The sequence below is a fragment of the Equus asinus genome, chromosome 21, assembly GCF_041296235.1.
Source record: "Equus asinus isolate D_3611 breed Donkey chromosome 21, EquAss-T2T_v2, whole genome shotgun sequence".
Taxonomy (NCBI): Eukaryota; Metazoa; Chordata; class Mammalia; order Perissodactyla; family Equidae; genus Equus; species Equus asinus.
In genome coordinates, this window is record NC_091810.1 from 83,069,354 (window position 1) to 83,094,281 (window position 24,928).

The following is a 24,928-nucleotide window of genomic DNA, read 5'->3' on the forward strand; positions in this document are numbered from 1 at the left end:
AAGTATGTATTTTTTTTCCTATAAATTATCTATTTCTTCCAGGCTTTTGTTTTATCTGCATAGGGTTGTTCACAGTACTCTTAGATTAGTGAAGTCTATTGTGGTTTTCTCCTCTGACATTTCTTGTTTTATGTTTTCTTGATAGGTTATATTGATGTATTTCACAGAGTCAACTTTTTTACTTTATTTTTTTAAAGTTCAGTATTTTATGCTTTTATATTTATTAATTTCTTTTCTGCTTTCTTTCAGTTTTTCTTCCTTTTTCCCCCCTCAAGCTTTTGAGCTACAAGTTTAATACATATATTTTATTTATTTTTTTTTTGTTAAAGATTGGCACCTGAGCTAACAACTGTTGCCAATCTTCTTCTTTTTTTTTTCTGCTTTTTCTCCCCAGATCCCACCAGTACATAGTTGTATATTTTATTTGTGGGTCCTTCTAGTTGTGGCATGTGGGACACTGCCTCAATGTGGCCTGACGAGTGGTGCCATGTCCGTGTGAAACCCTGGGCTGCTGAAGCAGAGCATGTGAACTTAACCACTTGGCCATGGGGCCGGCCCCTCTTTCATTTTTAATATTGTATTTAATTAAGTCCATTGTAGAAATGTAGTCAAATAGCCATATCTAACTGCAGGGGGTAGACTAGGAAATATGGTAGCCATTTGCCCATCATTTCTGTTACAGTGGTAGAAGTGGAAGCTGGATTATTGGTGGATACTTAGCAGTCTCTGCTACACTCTCTTAATGCTTTTTAAATAAAAGCAACTAATATGTACATAAGAAAGAACTTTTTAAGTACAGAAACATAAAGCAAAATGCAGATCTCTCTATCTTCCTATCAGTCTTATTTCCTAGAGGTAACCACTATTAAATTTCTTGTGTATCTTTCCAGAAAAAAAAATTTATTTATATGCCAAATGTATTTCCATGTATATATTGATATTTTGAGTTAATTTAACTCAAAAAAGATTGTATTATACACGCTTTTGCACCTTGCTCTTTTTTCACTTTCCTTTTCCTATCATGGCATGTGGGTTTACTTTGTTCATTGCAGTGACTGTATAGTACTCCACTGTGTGGATGGAACGCTATTTAAACGTTATCCTTATGATGGACATTTAGATCCTTTATGGTTTTTACTCTTACAGGCAGTGCCATGATAAACAGCTCTGTGTGCATATTAGTATATTTTTGCGACCATATCCATTGGATCAGGTCCCAGCAATGGAATTTGGTCAGTATGACTATTTAAAATTGTAAAAAAAGATTTCTGGGTAGTCAAGGTAATGGTGGTCTCCTAAATCCAAAACTGTACACATCTTCCAAAAACTGTATAGGTTGATAAGAACACAGCTACCATTCCCTTGCCTTTGGCATAACTGGAAGACAGGAAACTACGAACTTCAGATAACAGTAAGTAGAACAATAAAGACCGCTTTCTGGTGGGCTGAGTTCGCTCCAAGTCTGTGGAGAGCTAGAGGGAGCGTTGAGAAACTGCACAGAAGGAACGTAAGGAAATTTAGACGAAATCACTCTCAGGAAGAGAACGTTCACTGTAAGAGTGAAAATACTGGAAAAGAGTCCTGTTAGGTAAAGCAGTGACCTCAGGGAAGGGAGTTTTTAATAGTGCCCAGGAATAAAGAAGGCAGTCATGCAAAGGCATTGCTTCTGGGGAGAAAAAAGAGTAAAATGGAAGGGAGAGGCACCTTTGGAAATAGTGAAGTGAAGGAAAAATGAAGCAAGAGGTAAACTTATCTGTCTGTAAGACAAAAACCAAAAAAATTGAAGGACGTGCTACGTCCCCTACCACTCTCCCTAAAATCAAGACACCCGTTAACTAAACTTCACTTTGCTCTGCTGACAGAAGAGGGCACTCTCGAACTGGCATTCTTGTTTGTCATCCCAGACTGCCACGCCATCCAAAGGGCCGAGATACAAGTAGTTTATATATAACTACTAAGGAAGAAAACCAAAAATGAGAATTAAAAACTTCAGTTGACAAAATTCTCTTCACTGTGCAAGTCAATCATGAAGCAGATGATGACACTGCAGTCTGAGTTCAGTTGCCTCCAATAAGCATTTGAGGTTATGAAAATCCAAAGTTCAGAAACCAGTGACAGAAGGGGAGTAAAATAGGAAGAAGTAAATTTAGAGCTGATTGAATTAAAATGGTGGCGGGGCGACAAAGTCACATGTCAGAAATTAAGACAAAATTACAAAGTACTCGGGAGAATATATTTGAGTCAAATTTAATAAGGAACATTGAAGAAAATGGAGAAAATAACCAAGAAAATGAAGATAAAGAAAAAGGTAAATATTGGAAAAAAGTGACTAAAATGGAAGCCAGGCAAAGAAGACCAAATGTACATATAATTGGAGTGTCTGAAGAAGAAAAACCAGGAACAGACTATTTAAAACTAATCCAAGAAAGCATTTCAGAAATAAAGTTAAGGCCGAGATCTACATAATGAAAGAGACCACTGAGCACCTGGGAAAATTGACCTAGAATGATCCAACTGGAGTAAATGTCCACATATAACAATTACATTTTTAAAATTAAGAAAAATCCTTGGGACCTGGAAGCAAAAAGATTAAATTACTTACAAGGATAAGAGACTTAGAGTAGCATCAGACTTCTCAAAAGCAACATGCAGAACAAGGCAACAGTGGAAAAGCACTTCAGGAGACTCAGTCGTGTATTAAGACTAAAGAAAACAGTTTTAAATATGCAAGAACTGAGGGAATTCTGTGTTCCCAGGCTCTTCTTGTATCTATTAGAGGATGAGCTTCATTCAACCAAGAGATGACTGGAGGAATTTCAGCAAAAGGATGGATGGTGCTTATTTAATTATAATTCTAAGACTACAGCAAGGCTGGAGAACAGTGTATAAATGCCATTTTAGTTGCAGAAAAAATGCAACTGAAAGATGAGAGGAGAAGGAACAGGGAAAGAGTAAAGCAGGAGTTCACTGATTGTTGTGAGCCTACAGGTATCATAAAAATAGACAACCCAGTTAATAAGATGTTAAATAAGGGAACAGACTAAGGGCATTTTTAAAAAGGTATAATTACAAAGGTAGCCACTAGACCAAAAATATAAACCTTCGTAAATATCGGTATAAAACACATCACATAGATACCAAATATAACATGGTACATAAAGTAATTATTAAAAAATAGGGAAAACCAAAAATGTCTCTTGCACCAATAAATACAAATGGCTTAACTTATTAAAATCACTTATCTCATTTATTAAAAGAAAAAGATGTCCAGTTTGCATCATGAAGCAAGACCAACTATACATGGTATATGACACTTAAAATCAATCTGAAAGGTTAAACATAAGGGATGGGCAAAGGTATACCAGGAGAATGGAAACAGCATAGCAATATTTGTGATCTTAATATTATACAACGTAAAATTCAAGTATTGTGACAAGGAAAGACATTTTCAAATGCTAAAAGCCACAGATTACAATAAAAGATCTATGCCTTAAATAATCCAACTATCATTTTTATAAAGCAGAAACTATAGGATATCCACAGAGACACAGGTAGAAACAAATAATAGACTTAAACAAACCATAATTAGTACAAGGAAAGTCAGATGGACCAAAATAAGATATAGGAGACCTCACATAATAGGTAGATAGGTAGAAATCTTATGGATCTGTTTCAGACCTTACAGCCTGGTAACAGGCACTAAATCTTACTCTCCAGTATACATAGAGCATTCACAAAAGTTGATCATATATATTAGGTAAGAAAGCGTTGTTAAATTCCATAAAGCAAAAATGTTACTAACAACACTGATCAAAACTAGAAATTTATAGCAACAACGAAAACAAAAGCAATGTCTCACTTGGAAATACATCTTCTATTAAACAATTCTTGGATGAAAGGAGAAAACATAAGCCATAGTAACAAAATTCTAAAAGAAAAAAGATAATGAAAACCCTACGTATCAAAATCTATGGAATGCTTTAAAACAATGAACAGAGGAAAAATTTATAGCCTTATTAAGTGCTTAATAAAAATGAGAGAAGGAAAGTAAACTAAATTCCCATCTCAGAAAGCCAGGGAAAAAATATTCTAAAAGAAATCACAAGAAAGGATTTAATGAGGATAAGAACAGAAATTTTATGATTTAGGCAATAGAAAAATAGTAGCTTTAATTAATGAAATAGAGTAACCAGTAGCTAACTAAAAAAAAAAAAAGAATCACAAATACAAATATGAAGTGAAAAGGGAGAACAACCATAGAAAAAGAAGAAATTTAAAAATCATAAAAGATCAGATGAAATGAATGATTTGTTTGGAAAAGACATTTTACGAGAAATTGACCACGTTAGAGATAAGCTTAAGTGGACCAAATTCCATAGAAGGAATTACTTCACCAAAAAAGCGCTAGGCCCACATAGTTTCATGTGGGAATTCTGTGAAACCTTCAGAGACATAAGAATCATAATGCTACATAAAATGTTTCAGAGCATATACAGTAAAACAAACAAAACAACCCCCTTCCGAATTCTCTTTATGAAGCAAGTATGACATTGATAGCTGAACCTGATAAAGACAGAATTTAAAAAGATTTCAGATTAATATTGCTTACCAATATTGATGCAAATAAATGTTAGCTAACAGACTCCACCACCATGTTAGAATTATACACATGACCAAGTGGAATCTATTGTAGGAATGTGAGGTTTGTTTTAGGAAATCTAGTAGTATACTATATTAATAGATATAAGTGAGATCATATGATTATTTTCGTAGATCCTGCAAAAGGTTTTACAAAAGTTCAACACCCATTCCTGATAGGAACACTCAAGAAAATAGGAATTGATGAATACTTTAACATGATAAAATTTAGTATATACCTTTTTAAAACCCAGCATCTTAGTAAGGAAAGACTTAGTCCACTTAAGATCAGGAACAAGGCAAGGATATCCACTGTCGCCACTATTGTTTAACATTGTACTGGAGGTGTTAGCCAATGCAGTTAGACAAGAAGAGGATCAACTGGAGGCAAAAGCCTTGGAAACCAAGTTAAGCTATGTTTGTAGATGACGTAGTATGCTAAAAATGCTAGAGAATGCATGATAAAACTGAATAATTAGGGAACAAGATATGAAATTAATACATAGAAAATCTTCATGTGCACAGACAATAACCAATTATATATGGTAGCGTAAGAACTTCTTTTATATAGCAACAAAGAAGATAAAATATCTAAGTAATAAACTTATGGGACACATTTAAAAACTTCTGAAAAACACAAGAGTAGACTTGAATAAATGGAGAGACATTCCTTGTTCCTGAATATTGGGTTAACATCAGAAAAATATCAGTTCTTCCTAAGTTAGTTTATACATTTAAGGCGATCTCACACAAAATTTTAAAAGTAGAACTAGACGGACTTATACAAAAGTTTATGTGGGTTAACCTTAACTTGTTTTTAAACTAGATTGCTTTAAAAAAGACTAAAAGTGGGGGCCGGCCCTGTGGCCGAGTGGTTAAGTTCTCACGCTCTGCTTCAGTGGCCCAGGGTTTCACCGGTTCCGATCCTGGGCACGGACATGGCATCACTCATTAGGCCACGTTGAGGCGGCATCCCACATGCCACAACTAGAAGGACCCACAACTAAAAATACACAACTATGTACTTGGGGGATTTGGGGAGAAAAAGCAGAAGAAAAAAAAGAAGATTGGCAACAGTTGTTAGCTCAGGTGCCAATCTTAAAAAAAAAAAGACTAAAAGTTTCTCTTAAGTGAAAAAAAAATTCATATAGAACAATAAAAGTTCAAGAATAGCTAGGAATATACCACAAAAGAAAAGCTATGGCTATACCATATATTAAAGCATACTGTAGTTAAAACAGCGTGGCACTGGCACATGAATAGATCAGTGGAATAGAACAGAAAAGCTAGACGTAGATTCAAGTACATATAGAATTCAGGTACATATGATAAAGGTATTATCTCAAATTCCAGGGGCAAAGATTAGCTTCTTAATAAATGGTACTGGACAGCTGGATTGCTGGGTTAGGAAAATGTAAAATTAGATCTCTGCTTTATACCATATACAAAAATAAACTACAACTCAACCAGAGGGCTAAATATAATAAGTGAATCCATGTAAGCCTTAAAGGAAGCAGACGAGTTTCCTCTGTAACTGTAGGGGGAGGGAAAGAAAGGACTTTGAACATGGCTCAAAACCCAGTTTCAGTCAAAAAAAAAAAAGAGAAATTTGACTATGTAAGAAATTAAAAAATTCCACACTGCATAGCAAAAAACGAAACAAAGTCAAAAGACAACGAACAAACTGGGAGAAAATATTTGCAACATATCACAAAGAACTAATATCTCTAATATATAAAGAATTCTTAAAAATTGAGGGAATAAAGACCAAAACGATAGAAAAGTAGGCAAAAAACATGAAGAGATAACTCACAAAAATATAAAATGGACCTTAAACATATGGAAAGTTGCTCAGTTTTACTCATAATGGTAGAAATGCAGATTAAAATTACGTTGAATTATCAGATTGGCAAAAAAATAAAAAGCTTAAACACTTTCCATTGGTGAGTTTGTGGGGAAACAGATGCTCTCATAAATAGCTGGTAGAGAATATGGTAATATCTAAGACTGAATAAGCATTTACACTTTGAACCAGCAGTCCCACTTCTAGGAATTTACCCTGAAGATACGCTTTCCACCATATAAAACTGTAGATGCACAAGGTTACTGTTAAGTCGTTATTTGCAATTACAAAATATTCTAAACAGCTTGAATGTAAGTTTTAAAATAATGTAAATAACATATAGCAGATTATTAAATAAACTTTGGTGCCTCCAGTAGAGTACTATGCAGAAGGGGAAAAGAGTGAGGGAGATCTCGGTGAACTGATATTCATAGTGATTCCCAGGAGATATTGTTAAGTGAAGAAACCCAAAGTGCAAAAGAGTATCCGTAGTATGTTACTTTCCATCTAAGATAGAAGGGGGGATTAAAAAGATATGAATGTATCTGCTCCTTTCTTCAACACACACAAGAAAGATAAATCAGAAAATAATGAGATTAACAAGATGAGTGGAAGGGTTGGGGAGTGACAGTGTTAAACTGTATTAATAAGTATACGTATTAAGAAAAAGACTGAGGGAAAACCTTTAAAATGAAATGAAACGAATCTGTGTCTCAAATGAATAACTTTTGAACACAGTATCTTGACTATATACCTTTAGTCTAATCACAAATAGTGTAAAGAAATACTGAATTTTAGTTAGATTTGTTTTGTTGCATTCATATGGGTTAGCAATTCTGAAACTGTTTTCTCTGTGTTTGAGAATTGAATAAATAAATACATTTTGAGGATAATGGGAATCAGATGTCCACTGTAGGAAAAAGGAGTTACGAATATGGAAAAGGAGAAAACTAGAATGTATCCTGTAGTTGAATTCACTAGAATTGGAGTTATCAGAATGAACTCATGATTTTCATACCACTTTTAGAAATAAGTGTGTGTGTGTGTCTGTCTGGATTTCCTAGCTCTGTCCTCTGGGACGGCTTCTTAGAAGCTGACCCACAACCACCCACACCCATACCCATACCCATTACCCCTAAAAGGAACTGGGCCCCTTGGAGAAATGGCTGATTCTAGTCTTGAGGCAGGAAAAAATAAAAAGTGAACCTGGAAGTAAGGCAATTCCAGCGTGTGAGATAGTGCTCAAAGAATGACAGAGAAATATAAAAAAGGTGTAGGAGCCACCTTGAATGAGCTCTCCCTGGCAAATATGGGACAATTTAAACATAAAATAAATAGTGATGGTAAAAAATTACAATCTACAAACAAGAATCCCTAAGTTTATACTTATGGGTGATACAGATAAGTAAATGAGAACGGCAAAGACCTTTCTGATGGTAGAATGTGACTAGTAAATGGAGGAAACATGGAGTTAGAGAAATCACCATTTGGCAGCTATTGAGGCAGTAATTGGGTCAGGCAAGAATCATCAATGAATGTTAAACTAGTGGGTGAAAGTTTCATGAAGAATAGGATTTTTATATAGTTTCAAAATATTTCCCCACAAAATACTTATTAATTACAAATAAAAAAATACTAAATCTACAGAGGAGAAGCCTGGCATGCATCACCACCATTAATGGACAGATTGACATCATGTGCCTTTCGGTGTGATTCACTGAGAGGGTCTCCTCTGTGATACTCTGCCAAAAATGCTTAACCTGAAATGAAACATGAAGAAACAAACCCAAATAGATTGCAGACAACCCGTCTGGAGAAAGATGTGATGATCGTGAAAGACAAAGACCGAGGGGAAAGAATTAAAGCAGGCTCATGAGACTGGACCATTACAAACACCAGGTGATCTTGGGTCAGAGTCTAGGACCAGATCTGTGTTGCTATAAAGGCTGATATTAGAATGACTAAATAATAAATAAGGTCTTATATAATTAAATAAGGTTTCATAATAGATAATAGTATTAATGTTAATTTCCTGATTTTGATAATGTCACTGCAGTTATATAAGAGAATGTCCTTGATCTCAGGAGATACACACCAAGGAACTTAGAGGTAAAGAGGTGTCATGTCTGTAACTCACTCTCAAATGGTTCAGGAAAAAAGTTGTGTGTGTGTGTGTGTATATATATATACGTAGAGAGAAAGAATATATGTTTACATACACACATATTTGTAGAGAGATTGAGTGAGAAGGGGGCTAGGCAGGGAGGGAAGGAAGGAGAGGGAATGATGAAGCTTATGTGGTAAAATGTTAATAAATGGGGAATGTGGGTGAATGATATATAAATTTTATTTTTGGTAAGGAGGATTGGCCCTGAGCTAACATCCGTGCCAGTCTTCCTCTATTTTGTATGTGGGATGCTGCCACAGCATGGCCTAGTGAGCGGTTTGTAGGTCCGTGTCTGGGATCCGAACTTGTGAACCCTGAGGCCCCAAAGCGGAGCATGTGAACTTAACCACTATGCTCCCAGGCCGGCCCCCTATACATTTTTTTGTATGACTTTTTGGGAAATTTTTATGTAAATTTGAAATGATTTGAAATAAAGTAGAAAAATGTGATAAATAATGTCAAATTCAAGTAGAACCTTTAAACAAGGGAGCACTGGTTTGTCCTCCTCTGGGAGAGCGCAGGAGAGTTTTCTCCTCCAGCAAGGAGGGGGTGCTGCCTCGCTGCCGGCTGTCTTGCTTCCTTGGAGAGGCTGTGGTGCAGCGGGGGCTGTCCAGCCCTGTAATTCTGTAATCTAAATGTCTGTAATTCTGTGACATAGTTGTATCTTGTTCTTTATCATTTTGAGCTCAGGACTAAATTTATCCCTGCAGGTTGTTGATGAGCGAGAATTTTTTGAGATCATGCCCAATTATGCCAAGAACATTGTTGTTGGCTTTGCAAGAATGAACGGGAGGACTGTTGGAATTGTTGGCAACCAGCCTAAGGTGGCTTCAGGTAGGAGGGAGAAGCTCTTACTTGTGAACCTCGGGTTGTGGCCTGGGCCAGGGTGTCCACCTCTGCGTTTTTCTCAGACGTGGCCTTCCAAGGCCAGCAGAAGACCCTCAAATAGATCTTGTTGTAAAAGCTCCTTTGTCTCTTAATGTTAATTTTTCAAAATGCTTCTTTCGTACTTCCCTATTTTTTAAGAGTTTATGGATAATTTTCCTCCTCATCTTATAAGGTCTTCACTTTTCAGAGGTCTGCTTTCTGTCCCCCCAGTTAAGATTTATGACTCGCCCACCAAACTTCAAGCTCCATGAGGACAGCCATGTGTGTCTTATTCACAGTTTATCTCCAGTGCCTCTGAAGGTGCCAGGTACATAGTTGGTGATTGACAAGTTGACAGCGTCTTGCTGTGTCTGCACCCCACAGCTTTCTGCTGATTTGACCGTTCCGAGTCACAGCCAGGGTGGGAACTCTTCTGTGGCTGTGCTCCGGATGGGGTGGGGACTGTGGACCCTGCTTGCCTCCTCACTACTTCCCTCCTTAGGTTTGTCTTGAATCCCTGTGTAGGATGAATATGCCCTCCCTTATTGACCCAGCCTCATCTTTTATCTCTACCGTGGCAACTTTTACTAGAAAAAGTTTGTTAAAAATATTTTTTATTGTGGTAAAATATATGTAACATAAGATTTGTCATTTTAACCATTTTTAAGTATATAACTCAGTGGCATTGATTACATTCACACTGTATGCAACCACTACCACTATCTGTTTCCAAGAATTTTTCAAATAACCAAATAGAGACTCCCTTTCTCCCCTACCCCCAGCCCTTGGTAATCTAAATCTACTCTGTCTTTGTGAATTTACCTATTCTAGATATTCCATATAAGTGGAATATTTGTCCTTTTGTGTCTGGCTTATTTCACTTAGAATAATGTTTTCAAGGTTCATCCATAGTGTGGCATGTATCAGAACTTCATTTTAACTTTTTCATGGCTGATTAATGTTCCATTGCATGTCTATACCACATTTTGTATAATCATTCATCCATCGATGGACACTCGGGTTGTTTCCACTTTTTGGCTGTTGGTGATAATGCTGCAGTGAACTTTGGTGTACAAGTATCTGTTTGAATCCTTGTTTTCACTTCTTTTGTTTATATACCTAGGAGTGGAATTACTGAGTCATATGGTAATTTTATGTTCAATTTTTTGAGGAAACACTACTGTTTTCCACAGCGGCTGCAGCATTTTACTTTCCCACTGGCAATGCACAAGGGTTCCAGTTTCTTTACATTCTCTCCAACACTTGTTATTTTCTAATATGTTTTGATAATAACCATCCTAATGGGTGTGAAATATTGTCTCATTGTGGTTTTTATTTACATTTCCTTAATGATTAGTGATGTTGAGCATCTTTTCATTTCATGTGCTTATTGGCCATTTGTATATCTTTGGAGAAATGTCTTTTCAAGTCTTTTGCCTGTTTTTAATTATTTGGGTTTTTTGTTGTTTAGTTGTAGGAGTTCTTTATATATTCAGGATGTTAAACTCTTATCAGATATATGATTTACAAATATTTTCTTCCATTCTGTGGATTGTCTTTTCTCTTTCTTGATAAAGCCATTTGATGCACAGAAGTTTTAAAATTTGAAGTTCAATTTCTGTCTCCTTTTTCTTTTTCAGTTGCTTGTGCTTTTGGAGTCATATCTAAGAATATATTGCCAAATCCAATGTCATGAAGCTTTCCCCCTTTGTTTTCTTTTAGGAATTTTATGCTTTTAGCTTTTTGTTTTTGATTGGCACCTGAGCTAACAACTGTTGCCAACCTTCTTTGTTTTTTTTTCCCTGCTTTTTCTCCCCAAATCCCCCTGGTACATAGTTGTATATTTTAGTTGTGGGTCCTTCTAGTTGTGGCATGTGGGATGCTGCCTCAGCATGGCCTGATGAGCGGTGCCATGTCTGCGTCCAGAATCCGAACTGGCAAAACCCTGGGCCGCCAGAGCAGAGCACGTGAACTTAACCCCTTGACCATGGGTCTGGCCCCCCTGCTTTTAGCTTTTACATTTAGATTTGCTCAATTTTGAATTAATTTTTATATACGGTATGAGTTAGGGATCCAACTTAATTCTTTTGTATGTGGAAATTCAGTTATCCCAGCACCATTTGTTGAATAGAATATGCTTTCCTGATTGAATGGAGTGGCATCCTTGTTGAAAATCAGTGGGCTACAGATGTGTATGTTTATTTCTGGACTCTCAGTACTACTCCTTTGGTCTATATGTTTATCCATATGCTGGTACCACACTGTTTTGATTACTGTTGCTTTGTAGTAAGTTTTAATATTTGGAAATCTGAGTTTTTTCATATTCTTCATTTTTGAGATTGTTTTGGCTGTTTGGGGCCCCTTGCAATTCCACATGAATTTGAGTATTGGCTTTTCTATTTATGCCGAAGCCTGCTGTTGGAGTCTTGGCAGGGCTTGCACTGACTCTGCAGGTCACTTTAGGTAGAGTTGACATCTTAGCAACATTAAGTCTTCCAACCCTTGGACGCAGATGTCTTTCCATTTATCTTGGTCTTCTTCTATTTCTTTCAGCAGTGTTTTGTAGTTTTTTAGTGTACGAGTCTTCTACCTCTTAGTTAAATTTACTCCTAAGAGTTTTATTTTTTTAGACACTATTGTACATGGAATTGCTTTCTCAGTTGCCTCTCTGGATCGTTCATTATTAGTGTGTAGGAAGACAGCTCTGCAACTGAGTTTGTCTGTTGATCTTGTAACCTGCATTTTTGCTGAATTCATTTATTAGCTTTAGTAGCTTTCTTATGGATTCTCTGGGATTTTCTATATATAGGATCATGTTTTCTGCAAATATAGGTTTACTTCTTTCTTTCCAATTTGGGTGTCTTTTATTATTTTTTTCTTGTCTAATTGCTCTGGCTAGAACTTCCAGCACAATGTTGAATAGCAACGGTGAAAGCGGGCATCCTTGTCCTGTTCTTGATCTTAGGGGGAAAACTTTGTCTTTTACCATTGCGTATGATGTTCACTGTGGGTTTTTCATAGGCCCTTCATTATATTGGGGAAATTTCCTTCTGTTCCTAGTTTTCTGACTGTTTTATCATGAAAGGGTGATAGATTTTGTTGAATGCTTTTTCTGTATCATCTGAGATGATCGTGTAGTTTTTGTCCTTTGTTCTATTAATGTGTTCTATTACACAGATTGATTTTTGTATGTTGAACCACCTTTGCATTCCTGGGCTGTATCTCACTTGGCCATGGTATATAAGCCAGCCCTGGTGGTCTAGTGGTTAAGATTCAGCACTCTCACTGCTGAGGCCCAGGTTTGTTTTCTGCTCAGGGAACCAGACCACTGATCTGTTGATTGTCGTACTGTGGAAGGCTGCATGTTGCTGTGATGCTGAAAGCTGTGCCAACAGTATTTCAAACCCAGCTGGGTCACTCATGGTGGACAGGTTTCAGCAGAGCTTCCAGACTAACATGGGGAAGAAGGACCTGACCTCCCACTTCCAAAAAAATTGGCTATGAAAACCCTGTGAATAGTAGTGGAGCATTTTCTGATAGAGCACCGGAAGGTGAGAGGATGGTGCAAAAAGACGGGGCAGGATTCCCTTCTGCTGTGCACGGGGTTGCTAGGAGTTGGAATTGACTTGATGGCACTAACAACAACATGGTATATAATCCTTTTTTTTCCTTAAATAAACTTTATTTTTTAGAGATTTTTAGGTTCACAGTAAAATTGAGTGGAAACTACAGAGAACTCTTATATACACCCTGCTCTCACACATGCACAGCTACTCCACTGACAGTATCCTGAACCAGAGTAGTACATTTGTTACAATTGATGAATGTACATTGACACATCATTCTCACCCAAAGTCCCTAAGTTTACATTAGGGTTCACTCTTGATGTTATATATTCTATGGGTTTTCATAAACATACAATGATATGTATCTACCATTGCAGCATCATGCAAAATGGTTTCACTGCCCTAAAAATCCTTTGTGCTCCACGTATTCATCCCTCCCTCCAGGGTCTTACCCCTGATAATCCCTGGCAACCACTGATCTTTTTACTGTTCCCGTAGTTTCACCTTTTCCAGAATGTCATATATTTGGAATCACAGAGTAAGTAGCATTTTCAGATCAGCTTCTTCCACTTAGTAATATGCAGTTAAGTTTTCTCCGTGTCTTTTCATGGCTTGATAACTCATTTCTTTTTAGCGTTGATTAATATTACATTTTCTGGGTGGCCCACAGTTCATTTATTTGTTCACCTCCTGAAGGACACCTTGGTTGCTTCCAAGTTTTGGCAGTTATGAATAAAGCTGCTAAAAACGTCTGTGTGCAGGTTTTTGTGTGGACAAAAGTTTTCAACTCATCTGGGTAGATACTGGGGAGTGCGATTGCTGGCTCACACGGTAAGAGTACGTTTAGTTTGTAAGAAACCACCAAACTGTCTTCCAGGGTGACTGTGCCGTTTTGCATTCTCAACAGCAATGAATGAGAGTTCCTATTGCTCCATATCCTTGTCAGCATTTGATGTTGTCAGTGTTCTTGATTTTGGCCATTCTAATAGGTGTATAATGGTATCTCATGGTTGTTTTAATTTGCATCTCCCTGATGACATATGATGTGGAGCTTCTTTTCATATACTTATTTGCCATCTGTATGTTTCCTTTGGTGAGGTATCTGTTCAGGTCTTTTGCCCATTTTTCAATTGGGTTGTTTGTTTTCTTATTGTTGAGTTTTAAGAGTTCTTTTTTTATGTTAGATAGGAGTCCTTTATCAGATGTGTACTTTGCAAATATTTTCTACCAGTCTGTGGTCGTCTTCTCATTCTCTAGACAGTGTGTTTCGCCGAGCAGAAGTTTTTAATTTTAATGAAGTCTGGCGTTTCTTTCATGGATAATGCCTTTGGTAGTGTTTCCAGAAAGTTATTGCCATACCCGGGGTCACCTAGGTTTTCTCCTGTTATCTGTGGATCCATTTTACTTTTTTTTTTTTTTTTGGAGGAAGATTAGCCCTGAGCTAACATCTGCTGCCAATCCTCCTCTTTTTTTTTTTTTGCTGAGGAAGACCGGCCCTGAGCTCACATCTGTGCCCATCTTCCTCTACTTTATATGTGGGATGCCTACCACAGCATGGCTTGCCAAGCGGTGCCGTGTCCACAGCGGGGATCTGAACTGGTGAACCCTGGGCCGCTGACGTGGAACGTGTGAACTTAATGGCTGCGCCACTGGGCTGGCCCTGTGGATCCATTTTAAATTAATTTCTATGAAAGGTGTAGGGTCTGTGTCTAAACTGATCTTTTTTACTTGTGGATGTCCAGTTGTTCCAGCACTATTTGTTGAAAAGGCTATCTTTCATTATATTGCCTTTGCTCCTATGTCAAAGATCAGTTAATTATATTTATGTGGGCTTATTTCTGGGATCTGTATTCTGTTCCATTGATCTGTTTGTTCTTTTGCCAATACCACACCGTCTTGATTACTGTAGCTTTATGGTAAGCCTTGTAATAGGGTATTGTCAGTCCTCCAACTTTGTTCTTCTTTAATATTGTGTTGGCTATTCTGGATCTTTTGCCTTACCATGTGAACTTTGGAATCAGTTTGTTGATATCTACAAAATAACTTGTTGGGATTTTTATTGGAGTTGCATTAAATCTGAAGATCAAACTGGAAGGAACTGATCTCTTGATGATATTGAGTCTTCCTCCCCATGAACATGGAATATCTCTCCATTTATTTAGTTCTTTAGTTTCTTTCATCAGAGTTTTGTAGTTTTCCTCATACAGATCTTGCATGTGTTTGTTAGATTTATGCCTACGTATTTCTTCTTTTTGGAAGGTGTGCTAGTGTGAATGGTGTTGTGTTTTTAGTTTTAAACTCGTTGCTGGTGTGTGGGAAAGGAGTCAACTTTTGTGTATTTGTATCCTGTAACCTTGCTATAATTACTTATTAGTTCCAGCAGCTTTTTGGGTCAATTTTCAGGATTTCCTAATAGGTAGTTATGTCATCTGTGAACAAAGACAGTTTGATTTCTTTCTTCCTTTTGTATACTTTCTTTTCTTATTTTATTGTATTAGCTAAGACTTCCTTCCTGTACAGTTTTGAAAAGCAGTGGTGAGAGAGGACAGTCTTGCCTTGTGCCTGATCTTAGTGGGAAAGCTTCTAGTTTTTCACAATTTCGTGTGATGTTAGCTGTAGGTTTTGTATAGATGTTCTTATCAAGTTGAGAAAGTTCCTTTGTATTCCTAGTTTGCTGAGAGTTTTTATCATGAGTGGGTGTTGGATTTTGTGAATGCTTTTTCTATGTCTGTTGATATGTTCATGTGATTTTTCTTATTTCGCCTGTTGATGTAATGGGTTACATGAACTGGTTTTCAAATGTTGAATCAGCCTTGCATGCCTGGGATAAATTCCACTTGAAAGTGGTGTCTAATTATTTTTATACATTCTTGGATTTAATTTGCTAATATCTTGTTGAGGGTTCTTACCTCTGTGTTCACGAGGGACATTGGTCTGTAGTTTTCTTTTCTTGTAGTGTCTTTGTCTGGGTTTGATATTAGGGTAATGCTGGCCTCAGAATGAGTTAGGAAGTGTCCCCTCGGCTTCTGGAAGAGACTGCAGAGACTTGGTATAATTTCTTTTTTAAATGTTTTGTAGAATTCACCAGTGAACCTTTCTGGGCTGCGTTTGTTTTTTAAATCATGTAAAAAGTAAAAAGTGGTGTTACAAACCAGAAATAAAATAGTACTGGCTTTTATATTTCCCCATGTACTTCCCTTTCTTGGAGATCTTTAATTCTTCATACAGCTTTGCCATACTGTCTGGTGTCCTTTCATTTTAACCGGAAAGACTCCCTTGACCATTTCTTGTAGGGCAGGCCCAGTGGTAATGAGCTCCTCAGCTTTTATTTATCTAGGAAGGTCTTGTTGTCTCTCGTTTTTGAAGGACAGTTTGCCAAATATAGAGCTCATGGTTGACAGTTGTATTCTTTCAGCACTTTGAATATGTCGCCCCATCCGGCCTTCGCGGTTTCTGCTGAGAAATCAGTCGGTAAACTTACTGAGAACCTGGCGATGTGATGAGTCTCCTCTCTCTTGCTACTTTCAAGATTCTGTCTTTGTTTTTTGATGGTTTGACTATAATTTGTCTCATTGTGAGTCTGTTTGAGTTTATCCTACTTGGAGTTAAGAGTTTCTTGAATTTGTTGTTTTCTGTTTTACATCAAATTTGGGAAATTTTTGGTTATTGTTTCTTCACATGTCTCAAATGCCCCCTCCCACTCTTCTCTCCGTCTGGTGCTGCTGTGCTGTGTATACTGGTTCACTTGATGGTATTCCATGCGGCCCTCAGTCTCTATTCACTTCATTTTTTCTTTTATTTCTGTTCCTCAGACTGGCTAATTTAAAGAATCTTATCTTCATGTTTCCTGATCCTTTCTTCTGTGCTCAAATCTGCTGTTGAGCCCTTGAAGTGAATTTTTCATTTTAGTTATTCTACTTTTCAGCCCCAGAATTTTTGTTTGGTTCCTTTTCATAATTTCTCTCTTTGTTGATAATCTCATTTTGTTCATATGTTGTTTTCCTGATTTTTTAGTTCTTTGTTCATGTTTCCCTTTACCTCTTTGAGCATATTTATGATGGTTGTTTTAAAATCTTTGTCTAGTAAGTTCAATGTCTGGGCTTCCTCATGGACTGATTCTGTCAATTTATTTTGTTCATTTGAATGGCTATACTTTCAGGTTTCTTTGTATGCCTTGTTTTTTGTTGAAAACTGGATATTTGAATATTGTAATGTGGTAACTCTGGAATCATTCTCCCCTTTTTCCAGGATTTGTTGTTTTTTTGGTTATTGAATGCTGTAGTAGTCCTTTTGTCAATGACTTTGCCCAACTATTTTTGCAGAGACTGTATTCCTTGTTGTGTGGTCACTGAAGTCTGTTCCTTAGCTTGTGTCCAGCTACTGTTTTGACAGATTTCCTTAAACACCAGGTGCTAAGGCAGAGAAACAAGAAAATACATCTCCTAGTGTTTGTGAGTTGGCTCTGTGCTGGGGCTCTCCTTCAACATTTAGCCTGACTTAAACTGAGTTTAGCCATCAGCCCACGGTTAAAACTTAAGAACTCTCAGGTCTTTTGTTTTGTAATGTTGTGTCTTCATTTTCATTTGTCTCAAGGTATTTTCTAATTTCAACCCCCTCTCAGGTCTTTTCTGAGCGTTCATCTGGTCCTAGGCATGCCTGTTTCTTTCTAAAATCCCCTGTGTGCATAGGTGCTCTTGAATGCCCTAATTTCCCAAAGAAACTCTCTCCCTGGCTTTCTTCCTCCTGGGCCTTAGGTCTCAGCTGTAATCCTTTGCCCCAGCTGTCTGCAGGTTGTTCCTTTGCCTTATGGTGTTTTTGAGCAATACCTGCCACTTTTCTGGCCTGGGTGAGTTCCAAGGTAAGCGAAACAGAGATGAAAGCCTTGAGTCAATCTTTCAGGTAGCTCCCAGACAAGTTAGAACAGACCTGCATGGTAATTTGTGACTGAGGTCCTCTTTGCTCCCTCTAGAACCAGGGGGACTGTGGGGCAAGTGTCACTAAAAATGCCACAAAGATTTTATGCTGTTTTTAAGTTGCCTTTTTCTTGATTCAGCTTTCAGTTTAAAAACCTTTGCCTTTTCCAGAGTTTTGACAGAATTGGTTCTGACAGTGTCTGCTTGTTTTTAATGCTTGTTTTGGAAGACAGGAGCTTGGAGCTGTGTCCTCCACCATTTTGTTTTTTAGAAACAGTGTTTAGGAATTTACACGTACTGAAAATGCATTTTGTTCCTACCATCCATTCTCAGCCGTCCACTTAGCCCTTCAGCTCCTCCTGGAGGGCTTCACGTGATTGCTGTGTCGCTGGAAGATCTTTCTTGCCCCGTGACTGCGTCTGCAGGTTCTGGGGCCCTGCAGCAGAAGTTAACTTTCACAAGCCCACCAATTTTTAAGAAGCTGCTGGCTTGTCCTGGGAACTTTATCTACAAATACTACGATGTCTCTGTCAGGGGTCCACCCCAGGGCCGGCTGGAGTCTGAATACTTGGTTCCATTGTGGTTCCTTGATTTCCCTCTTTCTTGACTCGGTAATTCTTGTGATGTTTATGGAGTGGCAAGGTATGGAAGTTCAGTAGATCATTGCTTTTTTGAAGAAAGCCTCATTCATTTCATTGACTTGTTCTTTCCCTGTTACTAAAAGGCATGCTCAGAGGCTCACAGAGGAGGCCTCCGTTCTGGTTCTCGTCTTTTCCTTGTAGGAATTAGCTTGGGCTCGTCAGGCGCTCTGGGTGCCAGGCGCTCTGAGAGGCCTAGGACAGCCTGATAAGGCCAAGCCCCTGACCTGGGGCCCACTCCACGGCAGCTCAGAGCCACAGGTTTTCCGATTCTGACTCTGTTCATTTCCCTAATGGTTGCGTTTTGTTTTGGTTGTCACTGCTCATCTTTTTTTTCTGTTTGATTTTTATTCTAGGCTCTTTGTACTTTTTGCAGTTTCTTACTTGAGAATTGTCTTCATTCTGGGTCTCCTCACTCAGATTCTTTATGTCAGGTCATTAACATAGACTTTGAATAGAGAGGGAGGAGGGGGGATTTAAAACATTTTTTTTTTGTTGTTATAATTTACACACAATAGAATGTACAGCTTTTAACTGCTCATTTTGATGGGTTTTGACAATTTGACGGTTGTCTACAACCTTGTAATCACCAACCAATACAAGATATAGGACATTTCTATCATCTCAGAAATGCATTTGTCAAGAGGGAAGTTTTGCCTATTTTTTTGTTTTTTGAATTTGTCTTTTTGTTCTTGATTTCTAGGCTTCTTTATATATTTTACATGAGTCCTTTGTCAGATATGTGTATTGCAGATATTTTTTCCTGGTCTGTGACTTGCCTATTTGATTAATTAATGGTGTCTTTTGACTCATATTATTTTAAAAATTTGATGGTCCCATTTATTGATGTTTTTACATGTGATTAGAGCTTTTTGTGCCCTGTCCAAGAAATCTTTGCTTACTAAAAGATTGCAAAGATAGTCCTATGTTATTTTCTAGGAGCTCTGTAGTCTGAGTTTTAAGATGTATGATCCATTGTGTACAGCTTATAGAGTGAACAGGAGTCTACATTCATTTTTTTCCATGCAGATATTTAATTGTTCCATCACCATTTATTAAAAAGACTTCCTTTCCACATTGAATTGTTTTGGTGCCTGGTCTAAAATTAGTTGTGTGGATATATTTCTTCACAATCCATCCTGTTTCCTTGTTGTTTTTATCTACCTTTATACTTGTGCCATACTGCCTTGATTGCTCTAGCTTTATAGTTTGCACTGGTTCTCAACCTAGGGAAATTTTGGTATCCTGGGGACATTTGGCAATGTTGGAAACATTTTTAGTTGTCACAGGTGGAGATGGTGGGGGCGTGCTGCTGGCATCTAGTGGGTGGGGGCCAGAGATGCTACTAAACATCCCATACACACAAGACAAACTGCCACAACAAAGAATTATCCAGTCCAAGACGTAGATAGTGCCAAGGTTGCGGAACCCCGCTTTGTCAGTCAGTCTGGAGTCAGGTAGTGTGAGTCTTCCAATTTTGTTCTTTTTTTATACTGTTTTGACTATGTTTTTCTCCTTTGTATTACCATATGAATTTTAGAATCTGCTTATCAGTTTCTACACAAGAACCTCCTATGATGCTGATAGGAATTGCTTAAAAATATAGATCTGTCTAGTATACCTAGCTATTAAACAGCTAAAATAGTATAAGTAAATACCGTTAAATACAACTAGAAACTTAGTTTCTCAGTTTACTAGCCATATTTCAAGTGGTCAATAGCCACATGTGGCTAGTGGCTGCCATCAAATAACACAGCCAGAGGACATTTCCATCATCATAGAAAGTTCTTTTGGACAGCACTGAAACAGGTCATTTTTGAGATTTATGTATTCTTCTGATCCATGTGTATATAAGTTTTTTTGTAAATACTCTTTGTCAGCTAGTTGAAGTTCCATCATACTACTAGTTTACTACTAGTTTTTAATTAATAATACATATTGAATTTTGTCAGATGTTTTCTCTATATCTATTGGGATGACCGTAGGGTTTTTCTCCTTTATTTGATAATTTCGTTAGTTTTCACATGTTAAATCAACCTTGAATTCTAGGGATAAATCCCACTTGGTCATGATGCTTGAGTGGTTTTATATATTGCTGGATTTGGTTTGATAATATCCTAAGAATTTTTGCATGTATGTTCATGAGGGAGTTTGGTCTACATTCTTCTCTTATAACGTCCGTATCTCATTCTGGTATCAGGGTAATGCTGACCTCATAGAGTATGTATGTTGGGAACTGTTTTAGGAAGGGAGATTTACTAGTAATTGAGCTCTTTACTCTGTGTCACTTTACAGATACCATCTCCCTTAATCCTTACAACTATGGTAGGAGGTGATAATCTCCCTACTTTGTAGGTGAGGAACCTCAGACTCAGAAAGGTGAAGTCATTGCCCAGGGGTACATAGCTATAACTGATGGAGCCAGAATCTGATTCTAAGCTATGGGAACTCTCCAAGGTTAGCTTCTGAATGATACTTCCCACTACTGGTTCCACCAGGGTAAGCCAGGCTGTGCCTTAGGTGGCAGCAGTCCTTCAGTTTATGTGGCAGAGCCTGGTTGCCTGCACTGCCTATGCTCCCAGCAAGAGAGTCTCTGGGGCTGAGGCTACTCCGGGGCCCTCTTTGGCCAGTGTCAGGTGGCTTCTCCTGTCTTCGCTGACTTTGCTGGAGTGCAAGGGTTCTTCTTTACCATTCTCTGATGAGGAGACTTGGTGCCTCTGTAGATACCAGTTCTGGATGGTTGCTGGGGACACATTTCCATTGTGGGTGGAACTGGGTATTGCCCAGAAGCTCAGCATGGATAATCTCTCTTTCTAGGATGCTTGGATATTAATTCCTCTGTGAAAGGAGCTCGTTTTGTCCGATTCTGTGATGCATTCAATATTCCACTCATCACTTTTGTTGACGTCCCTGGCTTTCTGCCTGGTAAGTCACCAACAGAGGTAGGAGCCAGGAGCAGTGGTTTTGCCCAGTGAGGCACACACTTTATTTGGAGATCTTGCAAAATTCCCTGAGGATTTGTGATTTCTCCATGTTCTGGTCTAGAAGATGGGGCTGTGTGAGGGGTGGCCCTCCCCTGGCCCTTTGGGGAGCAGGGGAAGACCCCATAGCTGAGAGTGGCAGGCAAACCTTGTGAGGACTTTTGTGGTATCTAGTAACTCTTCCTCATGACCTAGGCACAGCCCAGGAATACGGGGGCATCATCCGGCACGGCGCCAAGCTTCTCTACGCATTTGCTGAGGCAACTGTGCCCAAAGTCACAGTCATCACCAGGAAGGTGAGGAACTCACGTTGGAGGCTGCGAGCCCACTCACTCCCAGCAGCATGGCTGTTGTTGGAGGGCTGAAAAAGATCTCTTGAGGACGGCATTTACAGCTCTGCAGACGCACGCTGCAGAGATGTCCGTGGTCATCTCTGGGAACTGAAAGCAGCTGGGAAAAAGCTGGGAAAGACAATGGACATTAACTGAAAGGCTGCTGGGCTGCACCCATGTATTCTCTGTTCTGGCTCCCTAGCTTCCCGGACACTGGGCTTTCAGTAGCCCAAGAGGGCTCTTCTTGCTTTTTGTCCTCATTTCATTTGGCTTCCTGGGGTCTTTCAGGGACATGATCTGGTTGACTCAGGCTCTAACATTCAGCATTTGGGTCTGTTCTAGGCTTATGGTGGTGCGTATGATGTCATGAGCTCCAAGCACCTTTGTGGTGACACTAACTATGCCTGGCCCACAGCAGAGATTGCAGTTATGGGAGCAAAGGTAAGGACCTCCAGCTTTCCTTTGTCCTGGGTCCAGTACTCTTCCAGCAGGAGCTCAAAGCACAGCTGAGAAATGTTGGAGAGGAGCCAGGGCCCCCGGGATGAGCCAGGACTCCAGGGCATTAGGGCCTAGACCTTGGCAAGTCTCCCTTCTGGGGCTCCAGGGCCAGCTCTGCCTCCTGTCCTGCACTCTCACTTTGGGCACATGCTAGTATCTTCATGCTCAGGGTGGGAGGGGCCTAGACTGGGTTTTGAGATTGTTAGTAAAGGGGAAAGGGTTGAATCAGCTGAACTAGCTTTTGGGAGGATTGGACATCCCCCCAACCCCATCGTCTCCCAGGGAGGGCCCCAGAGCTACTTTCAGCCCATAGAAGCTGAACTGTAGTTGTGACCCTAGTGACTTTGAGCAAGGTACTTTCCCATTGACCAGCCTATTCGCTACTCCTGTCTGCTTTGGAATAGCTATTGGAGTTGAACCAGATAACTTGTTGGGTCCTCCTGAGCTGACTTTTAGGGGTCAGGAGAAGGCCCATCTTTCAGTCCCCCATACTTCTACATTTGCAGTTCAGTCTGTCCTTCTCTGGCCACTGAGTTTATGTACTCAGGGCTCAGGATAATGAAAAAGGAAAACAGCATTTTACTTCCCCTTGATGCAGGGGACATGGATCTAACAGTGGAAAATAGGCCAAACATCTTGGCTGCAACGAAGGATAAGTGCAATGGAAGAGGGTAGGTTGGAATCTGGGGAGACAAGCTACTGGCTTTGCCTGGGCTGCCTGTCACTGGGGCCACAGCTGTGTCCCATCATCACACAGTCCCTGGAATCACGAAGGTTGACTCCAGGCAGTGCCCGCCTCTATGCTCTGGCCCCCAGAGCTGGCACTTCTATCCAGTACACTTTGATTTGCCAAGAAGTTCACAACCACAGACAGCAGTAAGGAGCTGAGGGAGGTCTGCCCAAGTTGGGACCTCCAGGGAAGGTCATGAACTCCTCTCATGGCAGGGTGCTGTGGAGATCATCTTCAAAGGGCATGAGAATGTGGAAGCTGCTCAAGCAGAGTATATCAAGAAGTTTGCCAACCCTTTTCCTGCAGCAGTGAGAGGTAGGAACTGTGATGGGGATGGTGCTTTACTCGTTTGTTGGGTTACTTGCTCATTCTTTTACTTCGAAAAGTCTCACATAACTGCCTTTTGCCCTTAGAGTTGAATCTGGAGACTGGTGAGGGTTGGGGTTGTCCCTGGGCAGTCATCACTTAAGGACAATGGGGCCTGTATAGGCTGCTTTGGTAACCAGGATCAAAACAACATTGCTGAAATGGCTGAATTTCTTAGTGTTGTTCCAGTTACCTAGTACTGTTTAAAACTCCACCCCCAAAACAGCGGCTTAAAACAACCATATTTTTTTTTTTTTTGCCTATGGTGCTGGGAGTCAGTGATTTGATCTAGGCTCAGCTGGTCTTCCCTGGGATCAGTCATGCAACTATAGTCATCTGGTGGCTTGACTGGGGCTGGATAGTCCAAAGTGGCCTCACGTACATGATTGGTACTGGCCATCAGCTAGACTTCCTCTCCACTTGGTTTCTTGCTGTTGAGGAGGCTAGTCCATGCTTCTTTACGTGGCATCCTGAAGGCAGCAAGAGAGAGGGGAAGTTTGAGGCCTAGATTTGGAAGTTACGTAGTGTTAGTTTTGCCACATTCGGTTGGCCAGGTAAAGGAACAGAACCCACTTCTTGCTGGGAGAAGTGACAAAGTCACATTGCAGAAGGATGTGTGTACAGGGATGGGACGAATTGTAGCCGTTTTGGAAAATACAAGTGTATTTTCTTAATTTTATTTCCTATTGAATTCATCTTGGCAGTGAGCAGTCAGATTTTTCTTTTCTTGCCAAGTGTCCCAAGGCTGGAAGTTGAGGATCTGCCAGAGGAACAAGGGATACAGGGGAGAGTTCACAGGGCCCAGCCTGTCTTTCATCAAGTTGGGCCCTACTCACACTGTTGGCCCAGAGACGGTGCCCAGCTGAGCACGAGATTGGGGGGCGGCATCATCTGAGGATGCAGATGATCTACTTCCGTTTCTGTGCTTCACCAGGGTTTGTGGACGACATCATCCAGCCTGCCTCCACACGTGCCCGAATCTGCTCTGACCTGGATGTCTTAGCCAGCAAGAAGGTGCAGCGTCCTTGGAGGAAACATGCAAATATTCCATTGTAAATGAATCAAAGGAAAAGAAACCGAGAGCTAATTACTGCCTGGCCGTTTGCAGTCATCCCCGCTTTCTGCAATCAGGAAACCTGGGAATCCAAATACTTGCAATGGCTAAGTTTATTAAATTCCAGAAAGATTCCACTTGTCCCTTACTGTAAAATGATTTGCTTTATTAAAAATCTTAACTATTTTTTGAGCATAAATTTCATTTTTTTATGGTAGAAATCTGAAAAATCAAGAAAGCAGTATGTATTGTCACCTAGAACTGACCCTTGTTTGACACCTGTGTATTGTTTTCCTTTTCACCCCCAAAAATTATTTTTTTCCCCATAGGTGAGA

The 24,928-nt window shown here is 39.3% G+C and overlaps 1 protein-coding gene across 2 annotated transcripts in view; it reads left to right on the plus strand.

The window, feature by feature from the left end:
* The window catches only part of PCCB (propionyl-CoA carboxylase subunit beta), a 75,278-nt gene extending 50,499 nt beyond the window's left edge, over positions 1 to 24,779 (plus strand). For both annotated transcript variants that reach the window (XM_014828689.3, XM_044754936.2), the window contains 6 exons: positions 9,359 to 9,482; positions 21,450 to 21,557; positions 21,809 to 21,909; positions 22,288 to 22,386; positions 23,389 to 23,488; positions 24,474 to 24,779. In XM_014828689.3, the coding sequence (XP_014684175.2) occupies positions 9,359 to 9,482; positions 21,450 to 21,557; positions 21,809 to 21,909; positions 22,288 to 22,386; positions 23,389 to 23,488; positions 24,474 to 24,595 (654 nt within the window). In that variant the 3' untranslated portion in view covers positions 24,596 to 24,779. The remainder of the gene's footprint in view (positions 1 to 9,358; positions 9,483 to 21,449; positions 21,558 to 21,808; positions 21,910 to 22,287; positions 22,387 to 23,388; positions 23,489 to 24,473) is intronic.
* The last annotated feature ends 149 nt before the right edge of the window (positions 24,780 to 24,928 follow it).